The 15,889-nt window shown below is 36.2% G+C and overlaps 1 protein-coding gene across 1 annotated transcript in view; it reads right to left on the bottom strand.

Annotated features, from left to right (window-relative positions):
• Window positions 1–15,889, bottom strand: part of LOC128241432 (protein Wnt-1-like) — a 44,823-nt gene that overhangs the window by 16,490 nt on the left and 12,444 nt on the right. Inside the window, exon 2 of the mRNA XM_052958350.1 lies at window positions 10,804–11,069. Coding sequence (XP_052814310.1) covers window positions 10,804–11,069 — 266 coding nt within the window. The remainder of the gene's footprint in view (window positions 1–10,803; window positions 11,070–15,889) is intronic.

The following is a 15,889-nucleotide window of genomic DNA, read 5'->3' as shown; positions in this document are numbered from 1 at the left end:
ACTGCTGTGTTCATACTGAGGACATACTTTGTGCTTTTGAATAATCTATTTTCCAGAATGAACTTATTTTTACTAAGGATCACCTTATGAACATTTCTACAAAACTATTTTTGATTCTGAAATTTTGTTTCAGAGGAGATTATTAAAGTGCTCTATCATAATCGTACAGGGAAAACTGGTCATACACGATAGACTTCATTCACTGCATAGGTCCGTAATATTTATCACGTAATCCGATTAGCTACATCTTTCTCAGATCAAATTAAGATCAATATTGAATCCCACCCTCTTGCAGCGATGTTCATGCTACTTTTTAGTCTTTAATTTATTTTCAATAAGCTATCAAGGTCGTCTGAAAGATACGTTTCATCCACAGTATTCGTGACAAACATATAAGTGTTTCGTTAATTTAGATAAAGCGATTTCAGTCTGATAGGGTGTTGGTATTAATGGATATTATAATTTGATATAGTGACTTCATTGACAGCAATACTGACAAGGGATGTGTTTCTGCACGTTCGATTTTACAGTGTTTATTGCGTCTTATTTGTCAGTTATATCTTTCCCTTACCCTCCCCTCCTCCCGCCCTTATTCCCCATACTCCACCCCCATAATAATAATAATTATATAATAATAATAATAATAATAATAATAATAATAATAATAATAATAATAATAATAATAATGATGATGATGATGATGATGATGATGATGATGATGATGATGATGATGATAATGATGATGATGAATGATGATGATGATGATGATGATAATGATGATGATGATGATGATGATGATGATGTGATAATAATAACAGTAATAACAACAACAATACAACAACAACAACAATGAAAAATAAATAACAAAACAAACAAATAAAAACTCCAACACAACAATCAACTAACAATTGCAAACAGCATACAAAAAAAACAATTTTTACCCATTTGAAATATAATATGAATTCAACAGTACAGCAATATACTTAATGTCTACAGTACTTCACAAACATAAAACACACTATTATAGTATAAGGTGCTAAACGTGCTAACTTGACGTCTGGTTTTTATACTATAAACAAATTATCATAAATAACAAATTCTGTCGGTCAAAGATCTACATCTTATGTCTCATAAACTGCATTTTGATTAATAAAAGGGTGGTCGAAATCTACAAGATCGTTACCCGAATCTACGGTGATGACTTTACATATTTTACGAGCCATTTTCCATATCTGATCAGATTCTATGGCGATACCAAATAAATAAAATAAAAATGAAGTATTTAGATTAAATGTTCGTTCGGACCAGGAACATGGTGATACCACTGCTGCATTCATATCAATTTTTATTTTAATGCTATTAATATTGTTTATGAAATATTTATTTTCATACGTTGTTGCTAGGGGCGTCGACAAGGTAGGTTCTACCATTGCAGTCAATGGGCAGGCTCAATTAAACACTCACTGTTTTTTCCATATTTTGTTGCTAGGTGACGTCGAAAACGTAACATTTACTATTGCTGTTATAGGGCAGGTTCAATTCAACCGAGGCTGCTTTTTCCATCTTTTGTCGATAAGTTGCGTTCAAAACGTAACATTTACAATTGATGTAAAGGACAGGCTCAATTGAATCGAGGCTGCTATTTACAAATTGTGTTTCTAGATAGCGTTTAAAAGGTAACATTTACCAATGGGCAAGCTAAATTAAACATAGGCTGCTACCTTTTCCATATCTTGTTGCTTGGTGGCGTCGAAAACGTAACTTTTACTATTGCTGTCAATTGGCAAGCTTAATTAAACAGAGGCTGCTATTTCCATCTTTTGTAGCTAGGTGGCGTTCAGAACGTAGCATATACCATTGCTATCAAAGGACAGGCTCAATTAAACCAATACTGCTTTATTTATACTTTGGATGTTTTTAATGCATATGACAGATCCCGCTTCCAAAATGTTATGAACATATCACATGCTATTCATGTATAAACAACACTGACTTTTACAATATAATTGATACTTCAGTAAAAAGCCAAGTAGCTAAGCCAATAAAAAGGCCCTGTTAAAAGGCACTGTTTAAAGGCACAAGACAGTGTTTTAACTGCTTAATTGAAATTATTACACGATCTACTTGCAGTGTAGCTAAATGCTAAAATTTCTGACATTGTAAACCGTCCATATATATCCGAAGTTGTTTTCGATGGAAACTGGCTAAGGAGATCCGAACATCTATCGTTTACCTCTTACAGTAAGTTGAGAAAAGAGAAAAAAAAACGTTTTTCGTAAATGGGCAAGGGTTCAAGGCATAAGTTTTGGCGTATTTTTTGTTATTCCTACAGTATGTTTATATATTTAATATGTACATAGTAACGTAGTTGACATTGACTAATAATTTATTATGCTACAATGCAAAACAACTTTAATTTTTGCTCAAACACTGTGAAAAGTACCTGACAAACATAGACTAATTCTGTCAAATATATTCAATGATCCATGCCATACTAAAACCATAGCAACCGAAAGTTTAATTTCATTTCACCCATATATTAATTGAATTCACATTCAAAAGATCGTATATTGACATCAACCTATTAACTTCCGAATTTATCTGATTTTCAAATTTATATTGCCGAAATGATATTTAATATACAGTTTTGTAAAAAACGAAAACTAGTTTTGTAAAAACGAATCGAGGCGTCACAAATCGCACGACATTAAAACGTTTAGACCTCAATCAAAATACCGCATTTGTTAGTAATTTTCTTCGGTACATAGGCACATATGTGGCAGTAAAATGTCATATATGTTTGTTATGTGTGATGTTTTCGCTGTAATTATACCATATACGTTAAATTTATTACGTACATTAAAATTAAATACATATCTAAAGGAGTAAAAATGAATGGTTATTTACAATTTCAAATGAATTGTGCCATATCAAGTACAAATATGTATAAAACATTGGTCCGACTTTTCAAAACTTTGTTTAAGTTAACAAAGTGATTGACGACATCAGTGTTAACTATAAACGGTGAAATATAAGTTACAGGGCCAGTAGGTGACCCGATATGGGATATACGGGGCGCAGGTTTGGTTTCTTGCGCACAGTATATCCCATAATTATTGGGTCACCTACTAGCCCCGTAACGTATATATCACGTCGACAACCTGTTTACATGTTTAAATGTTTCATTTATTCATCGCAATCGGGAAATAGACGCCATTTTGGTACGATATAAATTTGGTGATCCATTATGGAAAAGTTGGGTCCAGTCCTGGACCAATGACGTTGCGTCATTTATGTTAGAGGCGTGATATTTGATGATATGGTCACAAATTTAAATAAAACAAGTACAACTGAAACAGTTGTCTCACCTCTTGTTAGGAATAATGCAGATCATAAGTGTGTCTGTGAAACTTACAGAGCAATATTGATTTGAAAGTTAACAAGGATGACTTCAGTTAACAATTTTGTTAACTTTAACAAAGCTCTGAACAATTATCATTGTTTACGCCCCTCTGTGTTTAAATACCACCAGCTATTGAACTTTGTTAATAAATTTGAGCTGATTGGGCTCTGCAATTATGCAAAAGAACCAACAACTTTGTATTCGTAATGTTATTCTTAATAACCCTTTCTGATACTGTCCATCCTCGTTACCAGTCTGTCTCCTTAACTCCAACATTGTTGTGTTATAAACATACACATATTTCAACTTTATATAATAAAAAATATACTCGAAACTTTGTTGATGTAACACACACTTGATTTGTTACACACACACACACATTTATTTCAAGTGTTTATACATTTGACTTATGTTTACATCTTAATTAAAGTCTGTTCTGTTCTGTCTGACATAGTTTGACATATGCTTAAAATGTATAGACGATTTTGACCTAATTTTCCAATGCAACATACTCTCTTAAGTTTGCCCGAAATTAAATAATTGAAAACTCTTCAAAAATATGTAATTTCGTAGCATCTTTTAGGTCAGTCATACAACGTGTTTGTTAATATGTAGCTTGTATGGAAAAGTTGAAAATTCCTGGGTTGCTTTTCGCCAAAGATTTTCATGAAAATTCTAATGCTTTTACAATAAGCTTATCCGGAATGGTCTAGTGTCTCAATAATCGTTGCGCTATGTAGACTCATTCAATAGCGTGGACAATGTATTGGAATGAACACTTTTTATTTGTTTATATCTTATTATTCTTTAAAAGAACCTGAAAATGAACTTCTATGACCAATATAATGCCACAACTGCAGCTCCCTAAAACATCAAATATGATGCATGACGGTTGAAAACAAATACAACATGTTTTTCAATATGTACTCTGCCTACATGAGCTTCTTTTAAAGACCCGTATTATTTCCGAGGTCATATCTGTTGGATTATGGCCGAAGTGTTTCGAATGCCTACCTAGCCTGATTTTCTGTCAGCATGTAACTCTTTTTTATATCGGACCTCTTTCGTTTCGTTTCTCCTCCTACACAACATTTTTTTTCTGGACAAAATCGGTGAAACAAAAAATGAAAATTAGCCTCGGGTGTATTCGATTAATACTAGATACGGGCGTCATTAATTGTTACTGCTAACATTAAAAAAGTATAATACATTAACAAGTTAATTCGGCGATCATTAGACATATCGGCAACATTTTTCACCGAAAATTATCTGCAATACAATGGACCTATTTTTCCACGCGTATGAAGATCTCAATGCATATCCTGTCACTGATAAATATCTTTACGCAGATAGCTCTTGATTAACAGTGCTATAGCTGTTTTATTTTGTAAAAACTCGTATCACTACATCTAAGGTATTTAATTTTAAATGAAAGTGGTCGAACATATTCATTCTTGTTGTGAAGATAGACGGAGATAGACATTGATAGCATCACATTCATAATAAAGATATCAAACTTTCTTGTTACAAATTATCACCATCGACTACGAATCTTCAACCTGTTTTAGTACTTTGATTTGAACTAAAAAAGACTATTTTCGAAGAATATATTTCGTTAAGCAGAACGATATAAGAAAACTAATTGTTTAGAAAGTTCACCAGAAACGATCCTGGTGCTTCAAGAAGAAAAATATATTGTTTTGGTTAGTTTTTGATAAAAAAAAAATGTTTCAAAAATATCGAACGCTACTTATTTATTTTGATTTGATATCATGTTCTCTTTGACCGGAACTTTATGTCCTCATTTTTTTTTAAATTCCACATTTAAGTTGTGGAAACCGTACCTATGAAATCGCGGGGCAGCATGTCCACGGCACCCCTCTTTGACCAGAAAATCATGTTCTCATTTTTTTTAAATTCCAAACTTTAGTGGAAATCGTACCTAAAACATCGTGTGGGGGGGTGGCGGGGCGGGGTGGGGCGGGGGGGGAACATGACCACGAAACCCCCTCCCCATAGTAATCCGGGTTTGCACATCTATTTTTTTCTACTTACGCCCCTGCTAACAGCAGACCCAAAACAACAAACCAGTTAATAGCTTGGATGCAAAATAAGATTTAAGTCGGCAAGACATATATATAAACGCAACTACACTCAACTCAACTCAGTTTATAATATTTAACAAATAACATGTTGAAAGCAAACGTACGCAAAGGCATGCATTTCACTAAACATGTCCAAGGAGATATCCATTTTCAAAATCGCTTTACCATAATTAAATTAAGCGTAGGAGTTAATGACCAGTGTTGAGTTAATTAAGCGTAATTAATGTGTAAATTTAAGGGTGTCCCTTTAAATAGCATGGCTACGCCGTGGGTGGTTGATACTGAACGCAGGGATTCAATTTGAGGGACAAGGGTTTGCATTCCTTTTCCGAACAATCGCATACATTGTCTTGATGGCGATATAGCCGCGGTGATTGGGGGCGTTGACATTGTTGCTTTTTCAAATGCTGTCCATGTACAGTCTTAATTAAACCGAGACTCAATTAGAGACAAATATGTTCATAGTTTGAATATATGTTGTGTTTCAAGAGGAATTTTGCAGACTTCTTTTTTGTTGGAAGACCTTTTCTCTTAAAACGTTTTTTTTTTCTGTTTAATAAAAGCCCCCTTTGCAAATGATATTTTGATTTGACTAAAGATGCTTATTTATTTCTGACATGGACTGCGAATATTAGTTCTGATTGGAAAACTGATGCTTTCAGAAGTTTACATCTAACTCATGTTTTCCATATTCGGAAAGCCTAATGTTAAGAAAAAGAGCTGCCAATGGCAGTCAATATTGTATCATTTATATGATATATACTATTCAAAACATCAAATTTTCTGTTGTTTTTTTTTAATCTAACAACACAGCTAAATCACCTTTCTTTTTGACAATGGGACATGCTCCACAAGACCCACATTCACTAACGACGTCACAAATAATGTACATACATGACAAAATCCTCGTTTTGAAATACAAATGCTCTATGATATTATCTGGACTGATGTATTAGTTTGTTCTTGCTTTAACTAAAAAATCAAAGCTCCTGCAGTAAAATTGATTCAAAATAAGACAATTAGTACATATCAATTAGCTTTGTGTTTGTCCTAATTGTTCGCTGCCAGCAATCGGAGTCGAATACCACTATTTAACATCTGTGAGACAAAAACAGGTCTAAAACACGCTCCAAAACATGGCTTCATTGCCTGGTTGAGTGGATAAACAAAATGGCTAGCCATATCTTTCATTCACTTTCCCAAGTGGTTTATGTTTTCAACGTGGGTATGATCTCTCAACTATGTAAGGTTAACTTCTACTAGCATGAACAGACAAAAGCAAGAAAACTATTAGAAGGGTAATGGCATAAATTAACCCTTAACTAATTATCCCATTCAACAGAAAACGGCCAAAATAGGGTAATAAATTTAAGTAACCCTGTGATTACTAAAAAGTTAAACGGGTGTAACTAATTGTGTCTTAATGAATTGGCTTCGCTGTAAACGACATGCGTCACGCACGCCAAGATCTGCTATGTGACCAAGGAGGTCTTTGCTTCGTTCAGCTTTTCAGGATGTTTTATCTTCTTCTTCTTTTTTAAACTGATTTATTTTAAACTGATTTATTTTACAACGAATGTGAAACAAGTTATTACAACATTGTATTAATCACTCTCGTTGGCACGATATTACGCGAGAGTGTGGTCTTGTTGCGTGGGGGAAACCGGAGTACCCAGAGGAAACCCACTTGATGACCACACACCAAACTCACATGAGCCAAGGCCGGGAATCTTTAGTTTACTTTATCTTAATCACAGGCATTATAATATAATTATCATGCTTGTTTACGTTTTATTTTTTAAATTGAAATAAATATTGATCTATAGTTCCAAAATGTACCAGAGTCAGTCTGTAGAAAAACCCAGCATTGTCTGTTTGTTATAAGGGGTAGACTTTGTCAAAATTATCTTACTTTTACATGAACAAATCCAAAAAAAAAAAAAGATTTTTGTGAAAAAAGTTTTTCACTACTTTTTGAGATTTAGTGGATCAGATTTTGAATTTTAGATTTGATTCAAATATAATCAATTATTTAAAAATAACATGCCTCATTATATAACTAGAATACATTCTACGCGTCCTTTTGAAGTTTCAAGTAAATTATGGTCGGTGTAATGGTCAGTATAAAGTTGTGTGTCATCTCCCTTATTGTAAAATTGAAACAAATTGATTTACTACGGAATAGCATTGCCCGCCTTGGTATAATTTTATCATGTCAAAATCTCGGGACCACTTTTCAGATATCATCTTGAATTGAAAGTTGAAATTTATTGCTTCACTACCGACGGTTACTTCGGGTCAGTCGAGTGAATTACCGATAATAGTTGATAAAATTAGGGGTAAGTTAATAAGTGATGTCCTCGGCTTGATAAAATAAGTGATATCCCTATTCCGATAAAATAAGTGAAACCGTCGTCGTGAAATTTGCTGGTGGCATGGTATTTCTTGTACTAAAATAATCGACCGGCCATATGCATAATTTGACGGCATAAAGATGTCACTTTGATTGACATTGGCAGAAAAATTTATTACCAGCAACTTGGTATGTGCAGACAATTTTCATCTTTATGTTTCAACGTGTCTGTTGTAAAACTACGAGAAAAAGTCCTTCAATTGCATTGTCATACTGCGAGTGTATTTTAACTTCTGAACTATCCCTTTTCCAGATACAGTCGAACCCGGTTAGCTCAAACTCACAGAGACGGGTGAAAATACCTCGTGCCTCGGGGAATTCGAACCAAGCGGGAATGCTTACCTTCAGACTAAAGAAATCGGATCTAAACATCCAGTTCGAGCCAACTAGGTAATCAAGCCAAGAGAGTTCGAGCGAACTAGGAAATCAAGCCAAGAGAGTTCGAGCGAACTAGGAAATCAAGCCAAGAGAGTTCGAGCCAACTAGGAAATCAAGCCAAGAGAGTTCGAGCCAACGAGGAAATCAAGCCAAGAGTGTTCGAGCGAACTAGGAAATCAAGCCAAGAGCGTTCGAGCCAACTAGGAAATCAAGCCAAGAGAGTTCGAGCGAACTAGGAAATCAAGCCAAGAGAGTTCGAGCCAACTAAGAAATCAAGCCAAGAGAGTTCGAGCCAACTAGGAAATCAAGCCAAGAGAGTTCGAGCCAACGAGGAAATCAAGCCAATAGAGTTCGAGCCAACTAGGAAATCAAGCCAAGAGAGTTCGAGCCAACTAGAAAATCAAGCCAAGAGAGTTCGAGTCAACTAGGAAATCAAGCCAAGAGAGTTCGAGCGAACTAGGAAATCAAGCCAAGAGAGTTCGAGCGAACTAGGAAATCAAGCCAAGAGAGTTCGAGCCAACTAGGAAATCAAGCCAAGAGAGTTCGAGTCAACTAGGAAATCAAGCCAAGAGAGTTCGAGCGAACTAGGAAATCAAGCCAAGAGAGTTCGAGCCAACTAGGAAATCAAGCCAAGAGAGTTCGAGCCAACTAGGAAATCAAGCCAAGAGAGTTCGAGCCAACTAGGAAATCAAGCCAAGAGAGTTCGAGCCAACTAGGAAATCAAGCCAAGAGAGTTCGAGCGAACTAGGAAATCAAGCCAAGAGAGTTCGAGCCAACGAGGAAATCAAGCCAAGAGAGTTCGAGCTAACTAGGAAATCAAGCCAAGAGAGTTCGAGGCAACTAGGAAATCAAGCCAAGAGAGTTCGAGCCAACTAGGAAATCAAGCCAAGAGAGTTCGAGCCAACTAGGAAATCAAGCCAAGAGAGTTCGAGCCAACTAGGAAATCAAGCCAAGAGAGTTCGAGCCAACTAGGAAATCAAGCCAAGAGAGTTCGAGCCAACTAGGAAATCAAGCCAAGAGAGTTCGAGCGAACTAGGAAATCAAGCCAAGAGAGTTCGAGCCAACTAGGAAATCAAGCCAAGGGAGTTCGAGCCAACTAGGAAATCAAGCAAATAGAGTTCGAGCCAACTAGGAAATCAAGCCAAGAGAGTTCGAGCCAACTAGGAAATCAAGCCAAGAGAGTTCGAGCCAACTAGGAAATCAAGCCAAGAGAGTTCGAGCCAACTAGGAAATCAAGCCAAGAGAGTTCGAGCGAACTAGGAAATCAAGCCAAGAGAGTTCGAGCCAACTAGGAAATCAAGCCAATAGAGTTCGAGCGAACTAGGAAATCAAGCCAAGAGAGTTCGAGTCAACTAGGAAATCAAGCCAAGAGAGTTCGAGAGAACTAGGAAATCAAGCCAAGAGAGTTCGAGCGAACTAGGAAATCAAGCCAAGAGAGTTCGAGCGAACTAGGAAATCAAGCCAAGAGAGTTCGAGCCAACTAGGAAATCAAGCCAAGAGAGTTCGAGCGGACTAGGAAATCAAGCCAAGAGAGTTCGAGCGAACTAGGAAATCAAGCCAAGAGAGTTCGAGCCAACTAGGAAATCAAGCCAAGAGAGTTCGAGCCAACTAGGAAATCAAGCCAAGAGAGTTCGAGCCAACTAGGAAATCAAGCCAAGAGAGTTCGAGCGAACTAGGAAATCAAGCCAAGAGCGTTCGAGCCAACGGGGTTCGACTGTATACATTGAATATACATTTTAAATCATTGCATTTCAATAATAATGCAAAATGCTGTTCCTAAAAACTACATCTCTTACTAATAGCCTGCCAAAATGGACAGCAGCGTCATTTTTTAGCAGATAGCAGAGTCAGCAGACATAATTTGTCAACCTAAAATACGTTCACTATTTCTATCATTGTGTCTTGTCTTTTGAATCGGAATTAATACTAGCTAAATCTACAAATTGACAAGTTTTGAATATGGCCAAATGTTTGTGTAAGACAGCTGAACGCCTCGGGTCCGTTTCCAGGGCATAAACCAATACTTTGTCATTTTGAGAGGCCATTTGAATGTACCACTGGTGAGGCTTAAGGGTAAGAGGCGAACGCCTTAACCGTTAGACCACTCTCATCCCTCTGAATATGTTGCTTTAGGCACTAGTGTTCTTATAAGTCGTGTTTTCGATTCGATTAAATTCCGTAATAAACAACCAAATTCCATGAAACTTTGCATACCTCTGTAGATAGTTTGAAATTTGTTTTGTGGTAACAAAAATACATTCCATCAATAGTGCCTGATGTTACTTTCCAGTGGTCTTTCTTGACCTTTTAAAAGGATAAAGTAGTTGTTTCTGCCCAGGAAACGGACTCGAATGAGCATTATCAGCTATGTTAGGAGATGTAGTATTTTAAAAAAAAAATGTAAGAAAAACATAGCACGAAAAGTAAGAAAATTCCTCGTATTTATGGGAAGGGGCGTCCAGTATGTTTCGCCTATGTACTGATATATGACAGCATGCCCTTACCTTTGTCAATTATTTTCCCGAATATTGCGCCGCCATGGCCGTTCTTGTGGGTCGGGCAGTTCCATCTCCGGTCCTGAAATTGGTATCGACATTCGTCGACCGCCATTCGGGCGCCTTTTGCCACCGCTACGATCGTACCAGGGTTCTTCGTCACCAGGCGGCGCTGTTTCTTGGTGAGAGGAAGTAGAGTTGGGGATGAGTAGATGTGCGCCTGCGCAGTGGGTGAGTACAGGTCATTCGATGGTTCGCCCGTCTGTGCTAGGGACCTGAGAAGGGAATAGAAAGAAATGTATTGCAAACCACTTTAAGAACATGTTACATCTCATAACACTCAAATGAATGAGGTCCTTCGGGAGCAAAACATACGCCAAAAACATCTTGATTAGAGATTGGAGACTGTTCATTGCCAGTACACGTTCAACGCCACATATCAATCGATAAAAAAGATTATTTTAAAGAATGTCAAGAACATTTAAAATGCACAAATGTGCAGTTCGTGGACATAATTAAATTAATTCTACCATTTTTAATGTATAAAATATAGCGTAAACAACGTGCCGTACATGTCATGCAATACGTTTCGAACAAGGTCAGAAAAAAACATGCAAAAATATGGAATTATTAACTTTCTGTGTGCATTTTTTAACAACCACCTTTTTAAGCACGGAATCCTTTCGCATGCACTGAGCTTCAGATCAAATCAGGTATCAGAAAAAAATAGAAAAAAGGTATTGCGTAATACTAGACTTTGACCACTTGTCTAAGTAAGAGACTTGCAAATCGAGGGATGAGCTCAAAGAGGAGAATAAGAATGGTTTTAGAACTGTGCAACATACAAAAGTGGCACACATTTTCCAGAATTTACTATGAACAACGTTTCTTTGACATTGCAAGAAAATATATCCAAGGTGAGGAATCACGTGACTTAAACGGGGTTCTCACATGGGTTACCAACCGATGTAAACAAACAAGTAAGTGTCGTTAATTTCTGAATAACTTTTTTTACAGAAAATATATGAAAACATTTCTTGGCCTATAAACACTTTGCTATTTTCTGCTTCTACTCGTTTGACTATTTTGCGTTTTCTTGTATTTCAATGAAGCAATCCTTGGCCAAAGTTTTAACTTGACGGAATTTTGAAGAACGATGCAACGCTGAAATTTAGGCCAAGGATTGCATCATTAACATTCGAGCAAATCTAAAACATTTCACACATGGTGAACCATGTGAGAACCTCTTCAAAGTCTCGTGAATACTGCATTTGTTTTATTTTAAATAGTGAAGAAAAAGAAAAGTGATCTTTGTTTTAAGTCATCATTCGAAGCAAATGTCGGATTCCGAAGAAGCATTTATGACGTAATTTATCACGTGGTATACACACACTGTATTAACAGACGCTCAAATGAAGGGTTCGACTTTGTATCCCCGTTACATCGTAGAACATTCATTGCAAGCGGGGAGTCAAATCGCACCTTGACTTTACTCATGGCAAGCTACAAGTCATCCCCTTAAAATTCACATCTTCATCTGATGACTAAAGAATTGATATAGGCACAGTAATGGTATACATTCAACAAGGCATCTCACAGCCAGAACCTGCAATTGTCGGATGTAAATATCCCACTCCCATTAAATGAGCAATGTCTAGGCACGTCGTAAATATGGCTTAGGTTGTCTCCCAAGACAACGTATCATTAAGTAATGTAAACTTTACAATCTAGATGGTTCTCGTACATATTAAATTGTAGGTTTGCCACCTCGGACTGATTCATAACACACATAACTTTTGAGGAAGTTTAATGAAAATCAAGCTAGTTCACATATGCTTTTGTACAGTTTGATGAACATAATGCTAGCATGTTTAGGCCGTTTGATGAAAACCAAGCAAACAAAAAAAAATGGGGGGGGGGGGCGACTTTGGTGAAATATTGCAAACATACATATGTTTAGGGCAGTTTTGATGAAACCATGCAAGCACGCAAATGTTTTGGCCAGTTTAGATGAAACCATGCAAGCATGCAAATGTTTTGGACAGTTTAGATGAAACCATGCAAGCATGCAAATGTTTTGGGCAGTTTAGATGAAACCATGCAAGCATGCAAATGTTTTGGCCAGTTAAGATGAAACCATGCAAGCATGCAAATGTTTTGGGCAGTTTAGATGAAATCCTGCAACCACACATATCTTTTTGGCCAGTTTTGATGAACATCATGCAAGCACCGATTTCTGCTTAGGTTGTTTGACAAAAATCAAGCAAACATAATTATACCTTTGGGGAGGTTTTGATGAAATCATGCAAGCACACATATGTTTTGAGCAGTTTTTTTATGAAATCATGGAAAACACACATATCTTTTTTGGCCGTTTTGAAAAAACATGCAAGCCCACAAATGTTTTTGGCAGTTTGATAAAATTCATGCAGGCATATAATTATATACATATCCTTATAGGCAGTTTGAGACAAATCTTGCACAAACGTATGACTCTCGTGGACGTAGAAAATATACAACTCATCAAAGAAAAACAACTGTCTCCAAAGGCTAACACGGGGTAAACGTTTCAGAAAATAAAGGTGGATCGGCACATTTGCTTTATTCATTTTTTTACCCTGAACCTATATAGAGAAAACAACATGCGAACCTTATGCTTTAATATATAACTCGTATATACCGAGTAAAAGACTTATTTCACAATCTTTAACATGAATGAATAGTGAAATCATACAGAGAAAAATGTATACGCCCACAATAAACGCCCGAAGTGGCACTTCGTCAAAGTGAATATATTTCTTTACTGATTCTTCGGTTATGCCTTTGATTTTGAAAGCAGAATACTTCTAAAGAATAAGAGGGCTTTGACAGTGTTGCAACCCCATTGGTGTATATATTCGTTTATTTAACGACGCCACCACCGGCCCCAGTCAAAGTATAAGTCGTGTTAAGTTGTGATGAATGGTGCACAGGCAGGATATAACTCTCGGTAGAGCTACTCGGGGTGTGGTTTCATTAAAATAGTATAGCCGTAACTTCAATTATCTTAAATGGGTATAAACTTCACAAATGGTAATACATTTTTTCTTAACTTCGTGCTTAATTTCAACGTTGTTTTAAATTCAATGCCCACAACTATATTGCAAAACAAAAGAATCTATGGAACTAAGATAATTTGAATTTACGACTTAAAGCGAGATCTTTAATAAAACTCCCCCCCCCCCACACACACACACAACCACCACCCCTGGCTCTTAAACGTGCACCAGTGTACAACCATTGCTGTTAATGAACAGCCGCCATTGAAATTAAAACCGAGACTGTTTTTCCTTTCATTTGTGTTTCCGTCATGTCTTTCTTCCTGAATGAAGTGATAATATTTGACCAATTATAAAGCAAGAGAAATTCACCTCGGATGAGAAACTCATTCATGTCGTGCTCGTCAATGTAATCGGAAATACCATGAGCTTAGCCAGTTCTCAATGATCTTGGCATCTACTTAGTTGTCTGTTTGCTTTGCCTAATCTACGAGCGGTCTTTATCGCATATTATCGCTGTATATTGCGTTTTGAAGACCAAATTATTCCAATTTCATGATTTACTTGAGGTTTCTAGGAGAAGACTAAGTTTCGTTCAGTTATTAAAATTGTCGTGGTCTTTGACTCAAGTAGCTCCAGCGATTTTCAGAGATTTTTCTTTAGCTGGTAGGGATTAGCTTTTAAAGTCACTCGACGCGGAATTCCAGCGTATCAGTAAATAGAATGAATCTTGCGGTCGTATTAATGTGGTTTAAATGAAATTAACGAAACAACCTTTACGCGAGGTTTGTCATCTCTCCATAATGCGTTCAAAATATTAGCAAAAACCACAAAACATGAATGAAATTATTATATTACTTCTTGTCAAACAATTAGTTTGATAAAATAACGTATTCTTTGATGATGTGTTTTTGATTGCTTTCGGTGGCAATGTGAATGTGTATTTTAATTGTTTTGCATTTTTGAAAGTGTTGACAAAAAATTAAAACGGGTATGAAATGGCTGTTAAATAACACGGTGTGCTTATCAAAAGGGTTGAGTCCAATTTAAGTAAGATACTAAAAAATGAAACAAAAGAAAAAGAAACAGGGATAACTATAGTAGTCTTAAAGGTACTGGATAATGTTTTGTCAATAATGCATCTGAAAACACTTGTTACAGTAGTATAATTATTTTACTCTTTGATACCGAAATTCCAGAAATAAATACAAATAAAGTATAAACAAACAATCTGGCCTGGTATTCAACATTCATCTTTATTTTATATTATAGTTTATATTATGGTTATACATCATTGACTTCATTCACTCTATTGGTCAGTTATTAAATACCAAGTAATCCGATTAGCTACATCGTCCTTAGATCCAATTCAGACTTATATTGAATACCAGTCCTGGTTTCAATTGGTGGCGGACAAAGCTGGGTATTTCTTTAGAAAACCGACAACTTATCCACTCGCCCACAGGGAATCATATTGAGCTGATGAAAATTTAAAACTATTTTGAATACATTGCTAGCATCATGTTCATGGTTTGTAAACGCAATTTTTAAGGATTAATTTTATTACAAAATAAAGTGTGGCAAATCATCAGGAGTGTTAAAACTAAGACACTGACGTCTGAAACCCTCAACAAATGTTGATATATGCTCAAATATTGTCTTTGAAGTCCACAATTTGAATTGCGTTTCTAACGCGATTCAACAAAAGGCTGAAGCATGATAAACTGATTGACATTATCACGTGATGCTAGCAATGTTTTCAATAAGAAAATAGTACTAGTCCCTCTGAGCAAGTGGGTAAAGTATCTATTATATTTATTTTTTACCCTACCGGCGTGGGTTCGCCCACCACTAAAACCAGGGTGTTGCTTTTACTTTCAATTTTTGAGAGTAAATATGAAAAACTGCGATCTGATTTTTTTCCAGCAACCTTATATCACTAGTTTCGAAACATGCACGACAAAATTGGCTCATTCCAAGACATTTTTTTTTCAAAACGGTCAACCTGTGAGAGTGTAGCTTTAAATTCAACCAAAGCCACACGGATCAAAACAAAA

The sequence above is a fragment of the Mya arenaria genome, chromosome 7 (genome assembly GCF_026914265.1).
Source record: "Mya arenaria isolate MELC-2E11 chromosome 7, ASM2691426v1".
NCBI classification, from domain to species: Eukaryota; Metazoa; Mollusca; class Bivalvia; order Myida; family Myidae; genus Mya; species Mya arenaria.
Note: the sequence above shows the minus strand (reverse complement) of the source record. Positions and strands in the feature narration are given on the sequence as shown.